This window comes from Eschrichtius robustus, chromosome 9, assembly GCF_028021215.1.
Source record: "Eschrichtius robustus isolate mEscRob2 chromosome 9, mEscRob2.pri, whole genome shotgun sequence".
NCBI classification, from domain to species: Eukaryota; Metazoa; Chordata; class Mammalia; order Artiodactyla; family Eschrichtiidae; genus Eschrichtius; species Eschrichtius robustus.
Genome location: NC_090832.1, coordinates 35,323,991 through 35,347,299, shown reverse-complemented (window position 1 = coordinate 35,347,299; position 23,309 = coordinate 35,323,991). Strand labels below are relative to the sequence as shown.

The 23,309-nt window shown below is 36.1% G+C and overlaps 1 protein-coding gene across 1 annotated transcript; it reads left to right on the top strand.

The window, feature by feature from the left end:
• Positions 1 to 4,923: 4,923 nt before the first annotated feature.
• LOC137769114 (protein LEG1 homolog) lies at positions 4,924 to 21,679 on the top strand. Its single transcript, XM_068550828.1, has 6 exons — positions 4,924 to 5,224; positions 7,066 to 7,152; positions 8,607 to 8,791; positions 9,715 to 9,815; positions 13,580 to 13,818; positions 21,546 to 21,679. The coding sequence occupies exons 1-6, from the start codon at positions 4,924 to 4,926 to the stop codon at positions 21,677 to 21,679; spliced, it is 1,047 nt and encodes a 348-aa protein (XP_068406929.1).
• Positions 21,680 to 23,309: the final 1,630 nt, after the last annotated feature.

The following is a 23,309-nucleotide window of genomic DNA, read 5'->3' as shown; positions in this document are numbered from 1 at the left end:
ATAATAAAGAAAGGACAGTCAAAGCATCACTGTACATAAATAACTCAACTCAATGACCTCGCAACTTAGAACTGGCAACATATCAAAAAGGCATAATAAATATTAATCTACCTTTGTACAAAGATGAGTTGCATTGAATTCTGAGTTATTGTGGTTTAGGTAATCTCAAGGCAAGAACACACTGAAGCTGGAAAAAGACTTAAGTTCAAGTCTTCCATTCCAAGGATGAGTCTGGAAAGAGTTAAACCTCTCGCCTAAGACTGGATGGATATATAGTGGCCTTGGGGATTCTACCTGTACGTGTCTCAGGCCAAGCCAAATATCTGGGAGTCACCTTTCAGATTCCTCTTTCCTTTCACCTCCCATGCACTTCAGCAAAAAACAATATTATTTCTTACAAGGAAAACCACAGAGAGTCTTGAGAAAGATTCCTCCATGTGCAAGCAGAGAGGGGGAGTAGCTGCTTCTGGAGGAGGGACAAAAAACTCCTTTTGGCCCCTTCTCTCTTATTCTTTTATGGAACAAAAGCCCTAATCTCTGTGTGTGGGAATAATACGGCAACAAACTGTCACTCTCAGGACACTGGGAGAAGGTAAGATAAAAACTGTGTAAACATGGGGAAAAGGAAATACATGGCAGAAGGCCTAAAACTAGAACAAGAGGAGGGTGAATAGCACTTTTGCACCTAGATGACCTAAGTTCCAATAGCTCAGAATTCAATGTAGCCTGTCTTTGTACAAAAAAAATATTAATATTTATTATTCCTTTTTGGTACGTTGCCACGTTCAAAATTTTTTTTGAAGCATATGAAGTCAAAGAAATGAATGTACTTCCAAGCTGGAAAGAAATTAGCACCAGACTCAGATATCGAAGATTGATATGTTAAAGTCCCTAATGGAAGAGGTGGTCAACATACAAGATCATACAGCTAATTTCAGCAAAAGGATAGAAACCTTAAGAAATAAGAAATGGAAATGTTAACAGAGATGAGGAATGTCTATGAAAGGTATATCAATATCTCATTAATATACTTTGCTGAGGCAAAAAAAAATTGGTGAACTTGAAAATACATGAATAGAAATTACCAAAACATAAATGAATAAAAGATAGGGAAAAATAGAAAAGAAAAAAGAGAATGGGGCAGAAGAAATATTTGAAATATTAATGACTCAGAATTTTCCAAAGTTAATGACACACATAAAACTACAAACCCATGAAGTACAGAAAACACCAAACAGGATGCATAAATTTAAAAAAATCATTAGCATATTATATGCAAACTGCTGAAAACAAAGAAAACTCCTGAAAGTATCCAGAGGAAAAAAAGAAACATTACGTACTGTACTCTTCAGAGTAACTGAACTCTTTTTACATTGGCCTATTCAGAATATATTCAGAATACATCTCATTTCTTAAAGGCAAATGAAATTAAGTCCACCGAAAGTGTATCTATTGCATGCAAAGCAATGTGCTGAATCATGGAAGATTTTTGAGAATAGAACTTGAGCTGACTGAAAAAAGTACAATAGGGTAAAGTGGAGATGAGAAGGAGAAAGCTACAATCAAACATAAAGTGTGAAAACCACAAATGGATTATTCAAAGGGACAGTGGATGAGGTATTTCTCTGTAATGAAGATAGTTGGATAAGGTTGAAAAGCTGACAGGTGATCAAAACATTGTAGTCTGGACTTGGTTAAGTGGAGAGCAGGGTTTATAGTAATATCTTGAATGGTGTCATAACAAGATCAAAACAGTGCCATGAGATCTTATTCTGAATGCACTGCATAAGATGTATTGGATCAGGAGGGACAAGAATTCGGGACAGCAGTACCCTAACTTTGCAGTGTTCCAGAAATGGAGTGATAGCTCTTAGAATTAGGTAATTTTTTAAAAATGGAAAATTTAAAGCAATAACCAATAAGTCTTGTAGAAAGCTGGTGGAGATTGTAGGGACAGTGCCCTCAATCAAAGGGTAAGAGTTAGGTAATCAAAATCATGTGTAGATGTGATTTATCTCGCACTTTCTTCTCTTCTGGGGTTTCAAACAGGGTGTCTAGTGATATTCTCCTCTTGTGGCTCTAGATCTCCCAAAAAGTTAATGTTTAACCTGCATACCAGGTCAAGGAGTTCAGGGTACATCTTTGTTTTAAATATGTTTCTAGTGTATAATTTTCAAGTATATCCATGTCCTTGTTCCAATGAAGATGCAGTTTTGGTGTTTTGCTTTTTTTTTATTTTGGTTTTGGTTTTTGCTTCTTTCCCTTTATATTTCATTCCATAGTAGAGGGAATAAAGATAATTTTACAAAGGAGTTAATAATAACCCATTTCAGACAAAAAAGTATAACCAAGGAATATTTAATCAGGAAAAATATAGCCTATCTGCTGTACTATTACACTTGTATAAATATATCACGTGTAATTAAAATATTAACTTTAAAAATATTTTACATGCTCTTAAGTATAAACCAATTAAATATTTAGGGATACCTTATTTTATTTTATTTGTTTTTTAAAATTAATTTTTATTGGAGTAGGGGTACTTTATTTTAGAAACGTTGACTATACCTTCTGTTTCTGACAGTTCAAAAAATTTTATTGATTACTAGGACTCTTCATGTGTGAGCATAAAGCCATGCGCTTTGCATACAAAACACTCTAAATCTTTCTACTCTTCGACCAAGGGTGGGGAATAGAAGAAGGATGAAAGTAAGCCTCCATAGTTCTCGGGGATCTAGCTTTGCATTCTACCATTCCCAAGACAGTATCATTGTCCTTAAGTGTTGAGATGGAATTATAGCCATCACTTTCACAATCCAAACTACAACACAGATGAAGGGATAAGGAAGTGGCATGTCCTCTTCTTTTAAGGGACATGTGGGCACCATTTCCGTTTATGTTCCAGTGGCCAGCAATTAGTAACGTGGTTGCTTGGGCCCGGGATACTGGAAATGTAGTCTTAATTCTGGTTGTCCATGTTCCTAACTAAAATTCTAAGGAAGAAGAAAAATTGGAAATTAACTAGGAATTTTTGCCAACAAACTGGCTTGGCGTATTGGATACACAGGCACACTTCAAGCTTCTCCCTTGCAACAGAAACTTCTATTAAGTGGATCTTTCATATATTTTCATAAATCCTAGTATATCAACATTCATATTTACTCTGCAATATATTAAAGCTTCTTTTTGAGATGGAAGTACTCTAATATCATATGTGATATATTTTAAAATCATAATTTAGGCTCGGGAACTCCTGGAAGGTGTCTGTAGTTTTATCTATAATATTATAGGCCATCCTAACCTAAGCTATTCTTTAGGTTCTGATGCAGGAGTTCCAAAATTCAACTATTTTATATGTTAGCCAATATATCAATTTCACGTACATTACCCCCCCCCCCCCAAACACTAGTTGAATAGCTTTTGCATGGAGAAAACTCAGCCTTTTTAGAGGATTCCATTCCTTTATAATGAAATTGTAATCACCAGGAATTTTTTTTTATATTAGTTGAAAATTACACCTGAAATTAGAATCGGTTAGACTTTGTCTTTCCCTCTGGAATCTAGAGATATGTGATTCAGTATGGGAGCTAGCAGTTTTCATATTCAATAAATATACCAACTAAATGTATAAAAAGTTTTTTCTTAGTCTTTGGTGAGAGATAAACTAATGGGCATTTGAAGGTTTTCCATCAGGGACCTATGATCAAACATTCTCTAGAAGTACTCACAGGACTCAGCATGTAGTTATACTCATGGATAAGATTCTCTACAGTGATGTAGTAGGATATGCAGCTGAACCCTAAGGGAAAAGACACAGGCAGAGTCTAGAGGAATGCATGTGTAGGTTTCCAGGTATGCTCTCTCCCTCCCATGAGAGGTCACACAGGGCACACTTTCCCCACAGTAACAAACGTGCAGCAACATATGTGTGATGTTTCCACCCAAGGATGCCCATTAAAAGCTCAGTGCCCAAGATGTTTATGGGGGGCTGGTCACATAGGCATCCTCTGATTTACTAGGGGGCTGGTCACATATGAAAATTCCAGACTCTACAAGGAAGCAGGTGTTTCACACATACCTTATTGTTTGCACAGTCTAGGTACAGTTAATCACCTTGTCACTTAGCTGTAGATTGGGAACTTTGAGAGCCAAGTACACAAATGCCAGCCAAGGGTCAACCTTGCCAGCAGGTTTTTCTTATAATAGCAATCTCAGGTTTGCTATGTAAACTCTTTTCTGCAAAGATAAGTAAATTCCATGTCTTTATATTTCTAGATGAATAAGGTCAAGACAGATGTGTAGGAGTGTGCTTAACTTCATAGGCATTAAAGGACAATGTAAATATAGTAGCAGTTTCCTAAAAGTGTTTAAAATATTGACTCATTCAACATTAAAATTTTCAACAGCTTTTTTCAACTGTCATGTGAATAACATATTGATGACGTTATTAAACAAGGGAAGCCCCCTAATTTTTTCATTTCCTTTTTTAAAATTGAAGTAAAGTTGATGTACAATATTATATTAGTTTCAGGTATACAACATAGTGATTCAACATTTTTATAGATTATACTCAATTTAAATTTATTACAAAATAATAGCTATATATATATATATATATATATATAGTGCTGTATAATATGATCTTGTTGATTATTTATTTTATACATAGTAGTTTGTATCTCTTAATTCCCTACCTCAAACTGCCCCCCTTCCCTTCCCTCTCCCTTCTGGTATCCTCTAGTTTGTTCTCTTTACCTGGGGAAGCAGCCTGTTTTCACTGGTAAGACTCTCCCAGGGAAGGACTATCATCTCCAGGAAAAAGAACAGAGATTTGATTTGCTAGGATATAAGCAAATACCATGACTTCTTCCTCCACTTCCCAATAAAAGCTCTGCCACAATCTCCACCCCCAGCTCTGGCGTGATGGCTTTCCTTCCTCCTTGGGCCTGTGCACTAGTTGGTTGCATTTCTGTTTCTTTAGCAGGAGCTTTCAGTCTCTCAGATCTGTATCCCCCCCTGTGGAGTGAGAGTCCTGGTCAGTTCAGTGACTACAGGGTGGAGAATGGGAAGTATGTTATTGATCCCTGGGTATACTCTAAGAGAATGGGGATGTACAAAATCCTCATGAACAAAACAGCCAGTTATTTTGAAAAATTTGCACCAGATAATGAGCAAAATTTTTTATGGGGATTGCCTTTGCAGCATGGCTGGCAATATACTACAGGTAAGAATGACCCTTGTTTTTATTCTAATGATCTTCTAATATAACCATGTTGTAATTGGGAAATGGAACTCTGTATACACCATAGCATGTCTTTGAAAATTGATTCTTTTCTTTTTCCTCTTTTCCCCTCATAACCCTTATTTTTCTACTGCTTCTCCTTCTCCTCCATCAATCTTTCTGTGTTGCCTGTTTTGACTAGAAACTGCAATGGGGCATACGGCATAGTTGCCAAACACAAAAAGACTTCATATTCAACCTATTGGGCATTCTACAAATATTTATTGAACTCCTACTAGGTGCCCGACTCTATTCTAAGCCCTGGGATGAACAGAACAGTCAAGGAGATACGGATTAAAAGCAGAAGGTGATGTCAAATTAGTTTGAATTTCTTAAAGTTCTAACTATGATAACCTATACATGGAGATGGAGAGAAGCAGGAGTGGCACCTTGTTCATGAGGATGTTTCTCTGCAAAAGATTGATTCCTTTCAAAAATAAAATACATTCTAGTGTTTAGTTAGAAGATATGTTTGGGCCAAAGACTCACAAATTATAAGATATTTTGGCTGATGGAGAAGCTCATGAAACAGAGTGGTGCCTCCTTCACTCCATACTGATAACACCACCAATAAGGAAATTTGTTCTGTTCTGATAGAAAAAATATATGGAGAAGATTAAGGTTTGTCTAAGATCTGAGGAGGAGTCACGTACAGGAGCTACTGAAGTTGGCAATTCATCCACCTTTGTCAGGTGATGTCCTGAGACTCAAACCAACTCCTATTTATCTGGCTTTCCTCAGAGTCAAAAAGATAGAGATCCAGGAGAAATCATTAGCACATAGTCCGCCATGGGAGGCACGCCAGACTCCGAGGCCTGGGGGCCAGCGGTAGATGGAGGCTGAATGCTTTTCTTATTCTTTCATTACATTCACATATTATGATCAAGCCTGACTAAACTCATCTAATGATGGGCTTATATGTCTCCAGCATTTTCTAAAAGCAGCTGTGGGGTGCGGGTAAGTAAGTATTGCAGACAGTTTCCCTGCCGTCAAAGACCTTACAACACGATTGAAACAGGAAAGGTATTAGAAATTAAACAGAGAACAATAAATAACAACCCTTTGTTAAAAATTAAAGTGCAAAACAAGGGACACAGTGGAGTCAGCTGGGGTAATCAGAAAAAAAAAATGCATTTGAACTGAGATTTGAAATGTGGACAGAATTTCACTGTGGAAAAAGAAACAAAATCTACTAGGGAATAAAAGAATGAACAAAAGCAGAGGTTCTCGCGTGTAGCTGCACGTTGAAAACAACCACCTAGTTTTTAAAAATATCAATGCCTAGGTCCTCCACCAGAAATTCTATTCTGATTTAATAATATGGAAAATTAAGCTACAGAACAGAGCCTGGAAATAGCATGGCATAGGTATATGTGACTGAGTGCAGGTGTGTGTGCACGCGCGCGTGCGTGTGCAGCCTGAGGAATAATCAATTAGGAAAACTCACACTTGTAATATTCATGCAGGTTAACAGCATTAACAAGTTCTTTATCAATCATTGCTTTGAGAACGATTAGGTTAGGAAAAGGAGAATAATCACAAAAGCAAATAATATTCAAAACAGATAACCCAAAAGTGGAATACTGCGGTGATGTTAGATGAAGGAATAGAAATTGGTTCTGAGATGGGAAATGAAGGGTAAAGAGTGATAGGAAGATAAACACAAGTCATCAGAAGAGAAATGTTTGTGCATCTTTGCAAACAAACTGCGCCTAGGTAAGGGACAATTATTACCATCTTCAAAATGTGCATAATAAATAATCCATGCATCCTCTCTCTTCTAGGCAGATTAGTTGATCCCAGCCGAAGGACAGACTGTGGCTATGAATCTGGAGATCGTTTGTGCATCTCTGTGGACAGTTGGTGGGCTGGTATGTTCATTTAATAGCAAAATAGGTAATAACCTTCCTGCAAAGAAAATATTCAACCTAAAATCTAAGGGACAGAGACAAAACAAAAACAGCACTATTCCTCTGTAAAAAGGAATTTACTTCATCATGTACCTTGTGGCCTTTATGTCACATTCTAGGATTTATGGCCACAATTTCAATAATGATTCCTTCGGACATATTTCACACGGGGACTGAATTGAGGAACAGCAAAGGACGACGGCCTTTGAACGACCAGCATTGGCAGTTAGATGGGAGGTCCCACTAGCCAGAAAAGTCTTCAAGGACGAGGAAGGATGAGAAAGGAGAGGACAAGAAAATAATGCTTTCTTCTCATTTCGCTCAGATAAAATGTGTTTAACTTTGAAACTCATAAAATGTCAGAGATTAATCTACCACAAATCGTTCTATCAATCAGTAATCTAAGGCCTCTGTCAGATATTTAATACCAAAATAATTAGAAGGTAGTTTCTAATTCTTTAACTTTATTTTGTATTTTAGTAGTGAAATTAATTTACACACACTTTCTTAGACATATTTCCCAATAATTAGAAACAAGGTCACATTAAATTTCACTTTCTTGCAGTGACACACATCATATACACCTTTACCTATTTTTCTCATAGGATACCAGTGGAGTCTTTCCAAAGACTCACAAATAGTCACGACTACAGATCTAGAATTCAGGCTTCTTTTGTCTCACATGGACTCCATAGTTTGGAGTATAAGCCTGCTACCCTGGGGCGTAGGACTGCATTCAAAATACATGTCTATGATGAAAAATGTTCTGCATCACCAGTGGGAATCAGTACAACAAGCTTTACAGTCAACTATATCATGATGTCTAAATTTGCTGGAATAGGTTCCATTTAGAGAGAAATTTTAAAAATCTTAATTCAGTGTTAATTTAATTATCCAAAGAGCTATTGCCAACACTTACCCAACATTTTTGCTTTAAAGACCTAACGTAAGACAAGGACTTTGTGACATCATGGTTGCATATTAAACTTGGTTAAATAAAATACAAAATATCAATACTATAACCATATTAAGATAATTTAGAAAAAAATCACATTTCATGGTAAAACCTCAGCTAGAGGTGTTATATCATTCTGTGCACAAGTAGATATATTTCTTCCATTTTTACATAATGCTTTGAAAAATGAATGGTACCAAATTCATTAAAATTACTTTTTGTTTTAAAATATTGTAGTCGACTATTTTAACCCATATTCATTTCCAATTGTAGAGTTATTAACAGAAACATGTTAAAGTTATGTATATGATCCTTAGGGAGATTTTTAATATTTTGCAGTGACTTTTTTTCATGTTTCTGGATCTGTGAGTTTTTGCTTAATGATTTACAGATTACTTTAAAATATCCTCTATCACATTTGTTAGTGCTTGTGGTAATAATAAGTATTTTGCAATTACAGATATAAATTACTTTCTATCTGCACTACCCTTCCTTGCTGCGGTTGATTCTGGCATAATGGGGATATCATCAGATCAAGTCCTGCTTTTGCCACCGCCGAAGGACCAGACAAAGTTTTGTCTTAATATTTCTAGTTGTCAGTCATCCTTTCCTAAGACGATGAACAAGTGGAATGCCCTTTACAAGGTACCTTTATTAAGTTTTATAATTTACTCTCTTAAGAGGTGGTAAGAGAATTTCTTTTTCTTTTTTTTGTGTAATGCTTTCTGTTTAGGTTTTTGTGTGCATTATATGCTATAAAAATGTACAATTTTATGCCAGTTATATTAATATCATTACATTACAGCAGGGCATTACATGTCATTTACACCCTCTGAAACAGAAAATCTATCCACTCTTCTCACCCTAAGTAAGCCACACATAAATGTGAGAGCACATAGGATATCTCACTGAATGAAAGGATTATTCTGGTAAATTGAACCTTCAAGTCAACTGAGCAATAACACTTGGGAGAAATATGATTATGGAGTTGGTTTTAGAATAGTCAATTAACTTATTTCAAGTGATTTGATAAGCAGTCACAAATAGGTATAACTAAACAATTATGTGGCAATCAAAACCAAATATTCAGTGACCAAAATAAAATACATTGGTTAAGCACAGTCATGAACCAAAATCAATGCTAAAAGATAAATTTACTTGTTCTATAGATTATTAGTTCATTTTTAAAGATGTGATTAAATTAAATATTCTGGTAATTTCCCACTTTTCTTAATGTTAAACTTTTGTGGTAATTTCAACTATGGTAGCAGAAAAACAACTGATAAACAAAAAGTAAAGTTCTCTTGGTCAGTATAAAATACTGACTTTTGGGAAAACACATGCAGTTCGTCTCTTATAGATGCACTCAGTATTACTACTAATAATAGATAATTATTATAGTCTTTACAGAGTGTTAGTCACTAATGGCTTACAAAAATTAATCCATAGAAACAAAACTTTCCTGTCATGTAGAATATTGTTAAATTGTAAATGTGAACAAAATTAAATTGTAGAGAAGAATTGTTATAGTTGCTCAAATATGAATAAATTTCTTCTCTTTACTATAGCGTTTGCAGTCGCCTTCTAGTAGCTTTGATGACTTGTTGAAGTACTTGTGGGATGCACATCTCTCAGCCTTGAAAGATGCTTACAAAATTTTTGAAGATAGGTAAGAATGGATCCCAAGTTATTTCTACTTAATATGGCAAATAATTTTTCGGCTTATTTATGCCTTTTTATTCGTTTTCTAATATCAATCTTCCTATTAAATATTATATTTAATCATTGGGGATTTTAATGATGATGTGTGATTATTTTAGTATGATCAGGCTTAAAAATTGTTTTATGAAGAAGGGGCAAAAATTTGAGAAGAAAAATCTTGTACCAACCAACCACCCACCCAACCAAAAAAACATACAACCAATTTCTCTCTATTAAAAAAAAAAAAAGAAAAGAAATTATCACCGTTTTTTTTAATCATAGACACATAATATGGTAGCTACATACTTGGGGAAGAAAATTCAGTAGCATCAGGGTTTGCATACAAAATAGCCTAGAAGATTATCAAGCCACTCCACAGGTACACTTAGAAGTATTATACACCTAGATGTGAGAGTGTAAGAATGATTTGTGTTAAGATGTGAACAGCACTGTATTAGTTAGTGTTCTTCACAGAGACAGACCCAATAGGAGATGATAGATTTATAGATACATGATAGATAGATATAGATTTTTTGTAAGGAACTGGCTCCTATGACTATGGAGGGTGGCAAATCTATAATTTGCAAAGCCAATGTCCAGTTCAAGTAAAAAGGCTGCAGCTGCTATAGAACCAGGAAGAGCCTATGTCTCAGTTTGAAGGCCTCAGCCAAGAGAATTCTCTCTTACTCACTGAAAGATTAATTTTTTGTTCTAGTTAGGCTTTCAACTGATTGGAGGAAGCCTAGCCACATTATAGAGGGCAAGTTTCTTTACTCCGTCTACGGATTTATATGGTAATATCTTACAAAAATACCCTCACAGAAATACCCAAAATAATGTTTGACCAAATATCTGGGCACCCTGTGGCCCAGTCAAGTTGGTGCATAAAATCAATGGTTACAGACGCTATTTAGGGGGTGGAGTCAATCCCCAAGAGTGAAGTATGGGCTAGAAATCTGGGTATAGTATAAAACAGGAACAACAACAACAACAAAAATCAGGGCTCATTGGCATTATACAAGTAAATTTGTAAATCCAGCCAAGAATGTTGGGTACCTCATATGCCACTGGTTGTTGTCTGTCTCACGAACTCCATCATCCAGTAAGGTAAATAAATCACCTGATTAGCAGATTCACAGCATATGTCCACCTTTACCTATTGGTTTCAACAACTAGGTATTAAATTGGGAAATCCAAACAGTGATAAACTCAGTTTTCTCATCTTTGAACTTGTAATAATAACAGTACATACTACATAGGGTAATTTTGGGGATTAAATCTATCTATGCATCAGGCTTAACATACCACTGTCACATGAGAAGCAGTCAATGTAACTATTATCATCACAAGAGGCAGTAGAGGGCAGTTGTAAAGAACATGAGCTTTAAAGCCAAGTTGCTAGTGTTTCAGTCCTGACTCTGCAATTAATTAGATGTGTGGCCCTGTATTGCATCCAGTTTTTCTCACAAGAATGTGAGGCACAATCAACAGCCATTAACAGCCTCAGCGTCATAAGACAGTAAGCGTTGATTACTCACGTGCCTGAGGCTTAGCTGGGCAGCTCTGCGGATCTTTCCTGGGCTCATGTCATGTTGGCTGATTTTTACCGGCCCCACAGGGGTGAGTGGGAAAGCTCAGCTCTGCTCCACTTGTCTCTCGTTCTCCATCAGGCAAGCCCGGGTGTTCTCCACTGTGATGACAGAATAGCAAGAGAGAGAAACCAAGTGTGAAAATGCATTTTAAGCTTATGCTGTGTCAAGTGGGCTAATATATATTTTTAAATTTTTAATTGAAGTATAGTTGATTGACAATATTGTGTTAGCTTTAGGTATACAGCAAGGTAATTTGGTTTTATACATATATATATATAAATATATATATATTTATATACATGTATATGTACATATATATATTTATATACATGTATATGTACATATACATACATATGTATCTAAATTCTTTTTTATTCCTTTCCATTATAGTTTATTACAAGATATTGAATATAGTCCCCTGTGCTATACAGTAAATCCTTGTTTATCTATTTTATACATGGTAGTATGCATCTGGGGAAGGGGCACTGGAAGATGACATGCCAAAAAACAGGGACATAGAGAGTATTGAAGAATTGAGGCCATGTTTACAATCTGTACAGCCTGGGGAACTTCCTTAAAACCTCATGTGTTACTTTCTTTAGGTAAAAATAAATACTAGGAGTTGTTTCTTTACATGAGACAATACTGAACCCTGTGTAGTCTACATATACTTAAATAAAACTCTGTGGTCCTGGATCCTCAGATTGGCTGGTACATGTATATATTTTATGTTTTAAAATATATTTTAAATTAAAATGAGCCTTTTAAGGTGTATTTTTCTTTTCTCTTGGACATAATTTAACTGACTTATTGGTTGAATTGTTCAATAGCACATTCAATAGGATAATGTGAAAGGCTTCCATTGAATTTCACTTGTGCTCCTATGGCCTCTGTGTCTTGATCTGGTGCCCACATCCCTTTCCCCCTTTCCTAGTGTTGCTGACTCCCTTGCAATTTGTTTAATCCATTGTTACTAGGGCTACGTGGCTATTGGTCAGAATCCTTATGAATTCACATTTCCTTTAATCCTTACTTCATAATCAGCTGTGATGTGACTAAAAATAGTCAACTGCGAATCCAAACCAAACTCTTCTCTCATTAAGAGTCCACTGTATGCAGTCTTCCACTTCTGGGTGTTAGAGGCAGGAAGGAGCCTGTGTGCATGTGAGTGAAACACAGCAAGGTTTCTTCTCTGGGTTATGTTGGGATTTGCTTAACATTAACAAACATGATGCAAATGTTTTCTGTTTAATAGACCTTACATATGTACTTTGGAAACAGAAAAATTAGAATATAACCTAATTACTAGAAAATTGAATATAATCTAACGAGAAAACAAACTTTTAAATATATGAGTAATAGAGTGCTTTGGGAATATAGTGGAGTAGGAAGTAGTTGATTCCACCTCAGGTGGGATGGCAAACTTTGTGACGGAGGTGACACCTATGATGAGACTTAAAAGAGGATGTAGCTGGTGAGCAAAGCAGGGAGTAGACAGTGTTTCAGGGGGAACAACTTTGTTCAAAACCTGCAAGTTGTTCAGCAGTGGGTGGGGAAAGGAGCCATGAATTATATAGTTATAAAACAAATTACTACACCCTAACCTTTCCACTGTAATAACTTGTTCCCCAAATAGGTGAGAGTTTGGTTTCCCAGCAGATTTCCTCCACTAGAAAAAAAAGCCCATGTATTCAGAAAATCAGACCAGAAAATCAGACATCTGTCTCTCTAGGATGCTCAGTGTTTTAGGGGTCTCCTGACCCCAGGAAATCGACAGTTTTACTAAGGATGTCTGAGTCTAGCAGAGATTTTTTTCTTGGAAACTTTGATTTTTATCTGCACATTTCTACTACTTAGTCATAGTCTAACACCTGGTTATATGATTCCCAAGGTATAAGGTATCTGGTTAAAAGAGATAAAAAACTCAAAATAAAATATAAACAACTGATGGGATGGTCCTTTCCAAATTTAAAATTTTAATTACTTATATCTTCAAAGGCAGGCACTCAAGCCATCACATTCTAAAACTAAAAACTACATTCTTAGTTTGTTGGCAGAAGGTGATCTTTCCTAGAAAATGATGAGGCTGAAATTCTGAGTGGAGTAATTATAATTGTACATGTTTCCACTTGTCTTTTAGGTTAGAATATTATTCTAAACCAGAAGCAGATTTTGGAAGAGATTGGTGTGTGGCTTTAGACTATTTAGCTGCAGCCTGCTTTCCTACAACCTTTATTCGAATATCTGAGTTCCAGAAAGGCCTGCCACCACGAGTGCTTGTTGATGGGGATAAAGCCCCCTTCATCAGTGACTTTACTGACTTTCAGAACACAGTCCTGCTTGGTCTAAATCTTCTTCACGAAGTGGATAATGCTACAGGTAAAGGCCTTATAAACAATACCTTAAAGAAAATCAATATTGTGTTGAACAGATAAAGGAAGAAATAATGATTATCAGAGATATATGTTGTTAAAGCACATACTCTCAAAGAAGGTCATGGTTTCTTAAGGGTATCCATTACACACATTTTGGTCTTTGCATTCATGGCTTGTCCTTTCTTATGGGTCCTGTTAGACTGCACCCCACAGTCCTGCAATCCTTGCAACAGCCCAGCCATGTCAGCTACAGAGACTTCAGCCATTTACTGCACAGGAAATCTTACGAAGTCAGAGGCAAAGGTCCTGGAGCCACACCCCACGGTGGTACAGCCAATAGCCGGCAGGACGCAGTAACAACCTTCCCTACACAGGGGAGGAGGAGGCTATCAGTTATAACGGACGTGACATCAGAAGGGCTCCTTGGTTTCCAGGGGGATTGTTGGAATATGCCTCTCCTCAGCTCTTTGAGTTGGAAACTTGCAAGGGCCGCTCTTTCCTGTTGAGTACCCAACATACTGGAGCCGTTCTGGTCCGAGGACTGCAGAACAATCATTAGCTGAGGGTTGAGCTGATCACAAATGTAGTTACTGATTAAAGTTTCAGCTTAGGAGGGGGAGGCAATCATGCACATAAATTAAGGGTAAGGCAGTGCCGGGTGGAGCAAGGCATATACAGACAGCAAGAGAGCAGCCATCTTATGGGGCCTGACCATACAGGTCCTTATTTACCCATGAGGCTACCAGACTACTTCGTGTACTTTATTCATCTACAAACCCAGATATATTCTTTTTTGTTGTTGTTGTTATAGTATTTTTTTTAAGAAAAACCTTAATAACACTCTCAGATTTAGGAGAAAAAAAAAAGAAAACCTGCTGTGATTAATGAGAAAACTAGCAAACTGACTTATGTGAGTTCCCTCCATCCAGCCTTAGTAGTCATGGCAGAAGTATTCTGCTTCAGCCCCTCAATTGTAGGGTTTCCTAGCAGAGTGAAAACCAGAAGAAATCTTTAATTGCAAGTTTGAATTACTACATCATCCTAATTTTCCAGACATGCTCTTATGCAGTGAACCAAACTTAAAACATAATTAAAATATTAGTATTTTAAAAACAAAAAAATGAATCTGAAAGAGTAAAAGACATAAAAGCAAAGTAAACATTAAGCTATAAGTTTTTGAACTCTTATTTGCATTAAGTAGAGTAAAAAAACCCAAACATTTTAGGGGCTTCATGCAACTGAAGTCTTTTCTTGCTCCAGTAATGGTTCCAGGGCAGTGTTCTCAGTCCGTGGCAGCTTTCCTTCACACAATGAGTAGCAGACTGAAGATCCTTACATCTGTGGTTCTTCCAGCCCCTGACCTCTACATTATTCACATTTCACCAGCAGAAAGACACTATAGTGTTGGAGAAAGCCTGGATATTTCTCTCACTTCATCTCATACTCTATTGGTATGAAATAGTCACATTGTCCCATATCTGGATGCAAAGGGGGCTAAGGAATTAAATTGTTGTCCAGGAACCACTCTTGTGTGACAAATCTACACCATGAAAGGAGATGCATGAATTTTAGGAGTCGCCTAGCCATCTCTGCCAAATTATTACATAGTATAATTGCATTCTAGGCCTGGATGGTATAAGCTGGCTCTTCCCTGTTAAGATGTAAAGGGTAAAGAACTGAGTCAAGAGTTGAAAGTCCTTGAAAGCTTGGAAGACCCATACTACAATATTTTATTAAAAGATTCAATTTTATTGAAATTTAGCTTTGGATTTAATATGTGGTTTTGAGTTACTCTCACAAGAAAAAAATTGGTGATTAAATATTGAAAACTACTGATTTTAAAAAAAATAAACCTTGATAGCATAACTGTTTAGATATCACATAATAAGGCATTTACTATTATCTATCCATTATTCTCATGGCCAACCACTCTCCACATTCCCACTGACACTCAGACTTCAGTAACAGTGCCAAAGGCCTTGGAATTTCCAAATAAGCAGAGGATAGGGAAAACATATATTGAAAGCAAAGCATAATTAAAATACAAATAGTGACATTTAAAACTGAACATTTTAAATTAATTCAATAGAAATACATATTTACATTCACAAAAATACTTTCAAAGTATCATTTAACACATTTTAGTCTCCAGAAGTATTTTATGATGTTCTTCATAAGGAACCTGGGTTAAATTCATTTGAATAAATAAGTAAAATCAAACTTTTCAGGCCTCAAGTTAGCTTTTTAACATTTTCACTGATGATAAGAACTGGCATGGAGGAGTTTTTTTATTTCTAATTATGTAAAATTCTCAACAACCTCTCCATCTTCAGTGGCATTAGCTTTTAATCCTTGACTACACATATTCTAACACTAAAGAACTCATATTAAAGCTGAGAAATAATATTAGGTAATAAATAAATAGTAAGAAAAGAAAGCTTGCATAGGTTTTTTGTTTTTTTCATGGGTGATATTGAAAATAAACAATGAAGACTGAGTGAAGGTTCAAAACTGTCAGAAGCTAGATTCCAGGTAATGAAATTAAAAGTGCTTTAAAAACTTATTAAACTTTACGTTTCAAGGCTGAGGCCAGCTGACCCCTTCACTGCCCCCATCCTGACCAAGAAGGTCATTGTCTCATCCTCCTTTCTTTGAATGGGGACAACTGTTTGCTGAAGTGTGATGTGTGAAGAAGTGGGAGAAAATGAACTTGGGCATCTCAAAAGCTTCAATTCAGATAGCAACATAGGAGGCTCCTGAGCTTACCTCTTTCAATAGACACACCTAATCTAAGGCTACATACAAAACAATTCCTTCTGGAAAGAATCCAGAAACTAGCTGAGTGACTCCTACACATCAGGCGAATGAGAAAAAAATCCCACATTGAAACAGGAAGGAGAATCTGTGCTATAAACCCCACCCCTGGCACAGTGACACATGTCTCGGAGGGATCTTACAACTCCCAGATTCTCCCTGAGTAGTGAAGGGTTTGGATCTGGCATCTCAGCTTTTAAGACTTCCACCTGAGAGATGGGCTGCCAAAACATCTAGCTTTGAAAGGCAACAGGGATTGCATCCATGAGACCCAGGAGGCTAAAGTGAACTAAGAGATACTTCTCAAAGGGCTTGTGCAAACTCACTGTGGCAAGCCCCTCAGAGCCCAAAACAGAGGCAGCAGACTGAAATGGGCCTGGTCTTTCCATGAAAGAGGACTATTTGCTTATCTTAATAGCTGCAGACTGAACGGCAGTCTTCTAACTTAATGCACATCAAGGGGCTGGCTACAATATTCTCCAGAGACTGGAAACCCATTGGGTGCCATCTTCACACTCTTCCTCTGTCTCACTCCAGATTGCTGATATATCCTGGAAAGGAACTTGTGCACACATTTGGTGTCCCACTTTTTTATAGCTGCCATGCAGGGGATACCCCTTGAGTGCCTGGCTGCGGTCTCCATCAGAGTTTAAGTTCATGGATTCCACAGGACTGTAACAAACAAAAGCTATTGCCTGAGGATCCAGCTTACAATCAGCCTACATCTAGGTGCTACCTGAGATCCTCCCCTTTGGGACACTGACAGGTCTTGGCACACCCTCAATTACTGGGAGACACTAAGAACAACAAAAAAATTGCTTAGACAATCACAAAGATTGAGAAACAACCAAGAGCTGGGTCAGGGTTAAATGATAAATTTCATGTCCTATGCAAGGCCACTCCTTCAAGACAGGGAAGGATGGCTGTATTATACAATGCATAGAAATTGACACAGAAAGTCAAGAAATGTGAAGAAAAGAGGAATATGTTCCAAATGAAAGAACAAGGTAACACCTCAGAAGAAAACCCTAATGAAACAGAGATAAATGATTACCTGATAAAGAGTTCAAAATATTGGTCATGAAATGCTCACTGAGGTCAGGAGAACAATGCATGAACATTGTAAAGTAAAAAAGTAAAAGTAAAAAAATTTGACACAGAGAAAATACCAGACAAATCACAGAGCTGAAGAATACAATAACTGAACTGAAAAATTCAGTAGAGGGGTTCAACAACAGACTGTTGAAGTGGAAGAAAGGATCAACAAACTCAAAGACAAGGCCGTGAAATTCATCCAACTAAAGAAGCACGGAATTCGCTGGTGGTCCAGTGGTTAGGACTCTGCGCTTCCACTGATCTGCTGGGGGCATGGATTCGACCCCTGGTCAGAGAACTAAGATCCCAGTGTGACCAAAAAAAAAAAAAAAAAAATTAAACAGAGTAAAGATAGCTTAAGTTCCAAATAAAATGAACCTAAGGAGACCCACACCAAGACACATTATAATTAAATTATCAAAAGTTAAAGACAAGGACAGACTCTTAAAAATAACAGAAGAAAAACAACTTATTATGTAGAAAGGAACCTCCATAAGACTGTCAGCAGGTTTTTCAGCAGGAGCTTTGCAGGCCAGAGGGAGTGGCACAATATATTCAAAGCGCTGAAAGAAAAAATCTGCCAAATAAGAATGCTCTACCTGGCAAAGCTGTTTGTCAGAATTGAAGGCAGCTTTTTGAAGGAAAGCAAAAGCTGGAGTTCAACACCATGAAGCAGCCTTGTAAAAAATGTTAAAGGGACTTTTCAAAGCTGAAACAAAAGGGTGCTAATTAGTAACAGGAAAACATATAAAATATGTCTCATTGATAAAGGTAAAATACAGTTAAATTCAGAATAATCTAATGTTGTGATGGTGGTGGGTTAATCATTTATGAATCTAGTATGAAGATTAAAAGACTAAAGAGAAAAAAATCAATAACTACAATTACTTGTTAATGGGTACATAAGACAAGAGATGTCAGTTGTGACACTGAGAACATAAAACTTGGGGGGTGGGGCGTGAGAGTAAAAATGTAGAACTTTAGAATGTCTTCAAACTTAAGTTGTAGGCTTAAAGTAGACTGTTATAAATATAACATATTTTATGTAAGTCTCATGGTAACCACAAAGCAAAAATCTATAGTAGATACAAAAAAAGGTAAAGAGAAAGGAATCTAAGCATACCCTACAGAAAATCATCAGTCACATAGAAAGAGAGCAAGAGAAGAAGAAAAGCACAAAGGAAATATAAAACAACCAGAAAACAATGAACAAAATGGCAGTAAGTCCATACCTATCAATAATTACTTTAACTGTCAATGGACTAAATTCTCCAATCAAAAGACATAGAATGGCTGAATGGATAAAATGTAAGACCCAACTGTATGCTGCCTACAAGAGACTCACCTCAGCTTTAAGGAAACTCAGGCTGAAAGTGAAGGGTTGGAAAAAGATACCCCATGCAAATGGAAACCAAAAGAAAGCTCAGGTCGCTATACTTATATCAGAAAAAATAGACTTTAAGACAAACATTGTAAGAAGAGACAAAGAGGATCAGTATATAATAATAAAGGTTCAATTCCACAGGAGGATATACATTTGTAAATATTTATGCACCCAACATAGGAGGACCTAAATATATAAAGCACGTATTAACAGATCTGAAGGGAGAAATAAATAGCAAAAAAAAATACTATCAGCATATCAATAGATAGATCATCCAAGGAGAAAATCAATAATGAAACATCTAGGATTGAAGAGTATTTTGGAGATTATTAGAGTTTGCAAACCACTGGCCCAATAATGGATCAAGGCATTTTCGTTTGGCCTACAAATATAGATATTTAAGATATCAAATTATTTGTGAAAACATAATAATGATAAATTTCATGAAAAGAATCTAAATTTCTGAGACTCTACTAAAAACATTATAATGCAGGGTATGGTGGGCCCATATTTCTGCATGTCAGCAAGTTCCTGAAGTTGAGTAGGAACTGCCTCTTCTTGAAATAGTTTTTATAGCTACCATAACTACTAATTTTCTTTTTTATTTTCTTTTTATTATTCTCCCTCTTCATCTCCACCCCAGATTTATCTTAAGGTGAAATTCCAGGATCCCTGAATTCCCTCCATGGGTTTTCACATGGCCAGGTCTGCAAACACCTGGCTCCAGTGAACAGCGTCCCATGGACACAGCAATCCTTGGGTGCACAGTTGCACAGTGCACAACTCCCACTACTAATTTTCTATATTTATCTAATCTCAAACATTTATGTTACCCTCCTAGTCTCTGTGGACATTAGCTTTCACAGCCTCCAATATAAGTAATGACTAGTGTTATATATATGATTTAAATCCCTCAAGGAATGAGTACTAGTAATTGTGCAGTATCAAAGATCACATTTTTTTTGCCGCTATCCAAAATCAAAACCAGTCAAGACAAGCAAAGGAATGAGTGAATGGAACCTCAGCTTTAATGCTGGAAAACAACTGAAGAATATGATTTAGACATGCAGCAACAATGTTCTCCCTATTACATACCCCTACTCTAGACCTGGGAAAGGGCACCCAAGGGAAAGTTTGCAGAATAGGTCAGTATCCTAGTATCACTTCCTCACTAGTCTAGATAGAAAAAAGAGAAAAAGAGCTATTCCTGGATCTTAGGACGTTAGTAGGTTAGCTCTAGCCAATTGAAAAGCATGAACTGAAGGCTCACACCCATTAATCAGGTAACATGTTTTATCTCCATGGAAAGGAGCAAAGGATGTTCATGAAAATAGCTCTTAATGGAAATTAAGCATGATCCTCCTATCCCCAAAGAGCCTAAGAAGAAAAAGAAGTATACCTGGGACCAAGTATTCTGGATACTGCCAAACTGTTACCTCTTGTACAGTAACAGATCTAACCTAAAATATTTCTTCTTCTCAAAAACTGTTTTTAAAACCCTAACTTATTTTCTCTTTATTTAAAATGCACTTTAATTACTGTACATTTTACTGATTTATTTTTAAGTGTATTTAATATATTCAAACTTAAAAAGTCTAAGTGACACATCAAATGAAAATAAAAGTCTTCTTTACCATCTTTCTTCACTTGCATCTCTTGGTCTTCCACCTAATTTTAAAAAATCAGTCCTTGGTGCAAATTTGTTGAATTTTAAGAAATACTTAAAACAGTGCAAATAAATGAATAAATAAAACCTATGTTGTCTGTACAAATGAAATCATACTCACTGCTCTGCACTATACTTTTTACTAGAAAATCTTCATGGAGCTTTTTCTGTATCAGGACATATTGATCCAACCCACTCTGTTTAAATGATATGTAGTGTTTCATATAATGAATATACCATAACTGTGGACATTATTTTCTGTTATAAGCTGGTAGCAATAATGTAACAATGGCATTTTATGTATATATTTCTTGCCATAATTTATTATTTTACCAATAAATGTGTAGAAAGGAAATGTATTCAAGTTGATGGGTCATATATTGCCAAATGGTATTCAAAAAAATTTTCAGAGTTTACATTTTTGTTATAAAACTATGAATTAAGGTTCTTATTTTCTCCAACCTACTATCACATAGCAATTTCTATAATTTGTGTGTAATGTAGAAAGTGCTAATTCACTCTTATATGAATTTACAATTCTTTGTGTTTGTGTGCTTTTCCCAGTTTTCTGGTTAATTGCTTATATTTCTTACTGATTTTTGTATGAAGATCTGGTCAATTAATTTTAAATTTAAAAACTTTACATGTATAATTATCATGTAATGTACATATATATTTGTATCCAAAATACATAGAATTTTATTTAAAATAAACATTTTAGCAAATGGGTATACATTTAAATTTACATGTAATTATTTTATATTTTTCCCAGATTCACTATCTTTGACTATATGGAAAATTTTAATGAAGACACAGGTTGCAAAGAAGCTAGCTCTAAAGATTTTTGAAGCAATCCTTGCAATCTTTAATCCAACGTTTCTGGAAATGATTAATGAATTAAAATGAACAATTCTAACAAATTGAGTAACAGTAATTTCAAAATTTAACACTATCATAATCATATAGTTTTCTTGTTTTTGGTGTTTTTGACTTATGCTCATTTGTTAGGATTTTGTCCATGCATTCCTAACTTTAAATTCAACTTAATGCAATGATTATTTTGCTCAACTAGTAATTCTTGATTTTTGAATTCATTAACACTTAAAGTGTTTAGGATCTAAAGAAAATTGTATTAAGCTATCACAAATCACTATGAAATTAATAAACAGACAATAAACTTGTATGGCTCTTCTGTTGTTATCCTATGTAACCCGATTTCATGAAATTTAGAGCAATATGTCTTGCTGAATTATAACCAAAGTCCAGAACATTTTAAAATGAAGTACTGACATTCAATTAAAGTTTTAAAACTCATAAAACTGACCTGGCAAATAGAATATATAATTAGTTTGTTAGGGGTTTTTTTTGTGTGTTTTCACTGATGACAAGTGTACAGCAGTTAGGTAAGTTTCCCCTCCTTTGGTCCACACTTGATAATGAAAGCTTAAGGATCAGATTTCTCAAGGTTGCTCTCGTAGGAGACAGTATCCACTGGCCAGGAGGTGGTGACTTGTAGAGCCACATGCAGCTTTCATATAAAGGTTTTCCCAGTGATAGGAACAGAGTAAAGGAACAAAGTAGGTCAGTTTCATGGGGCTCCAAGGAGCTCCAGTTCTTTATGGCTCAGCGAAGAAAGAATTCATTGAGAGGCAAAGTGATAAATAAGTGATTTATTAGAATAGGACACTTGTGAGGCTTACAAGCAGGCTAGCGAAAGGGTGCTGTGCCCTGAGAACTTAGTGGGCTACACTTCTATAATCAAAGGAAAAGTGGGGAGAGGAAAAAGACCACCTTCTTCCTCATTCTTGAGGAGATGTCATCGGTTCCTCCTCCACTTCCGGCGGGGGAGTTTTCTTGTCCCTATGTGGTCAAGCTGGGACTGTCATGGAGGAATGGAAATGAGCAAAAAGACGGTAACATATGCAAAAAATGGTTAATCATCTCAGGTTTTAGTATAATGTCACCTTTTCCTTATATTTTTGTTTTTAGTGTGTGCAGAAGGGTGTGCCCTAGTAATCATTAAATTGCTGAGCTCACTGGGCAGGATGTGGGTCTCATGCAACCATTGTTTTATTGTTTGGGGGCATGTCTCAGGCTTCTGTTGCATGGTTTTGTTGCTATGCAAGCCTGCTTGGCTTTGTGGTTAAGCAAACCTGCTGTCTTGAGTTACCATTAACATACAGGGGTCTCCCATACTTTTTTCTGTACTTACAATCCCCTAGCAGGATTAACTATTTAATTACCTACTTTTTTCCTTTACTCCGTCCTTATCACCAGGACTCATTCATAGACTAAATCTACCCACTAACGGGTAGAAAAAGAAATTAGATAAATTGGTTTCAATAATATGGGCATCAGAGTAGAAAAGATATAGTTTAAATCTCAGCTCTATTGTTTTCCAGGGTGAACTTGGGCTATTTTTCTAACCCCCTCCGTGCCTCAGTTTAGTTATTGTTAAAATGAGATTATAAAACCTACTTGCAGAATTATTTTGAGAAGTCAATAAAAACATAGATATAAAGTGACTAATACTCTT

Excerpts from the sequence above, each read along its gene's own strand:
- LOC137769114 (XM_068550828.1), top strand. The coding sequence starts at position 4,924 with ATGGCTTTCCTTCCTCCTTGGGCCTGTGCACTAGTTGGTTGCATTTCT. Across the intron at positions 9,816-13,579 it reads TACAAAATTTTTGAAGATAG|GTTAGAATATTATTCTAAAC; the intron begins GTAAGAATGGAT and ends CTTGTCTTTTAG. Across the intron at positions 13,819-21,545 it reads CGAAGTGGATAATGCTACAG|ATTCACTATCTTTGACTATA; the intron begins GTAAAGGCCTTA and ends TATTTTTCCCAG.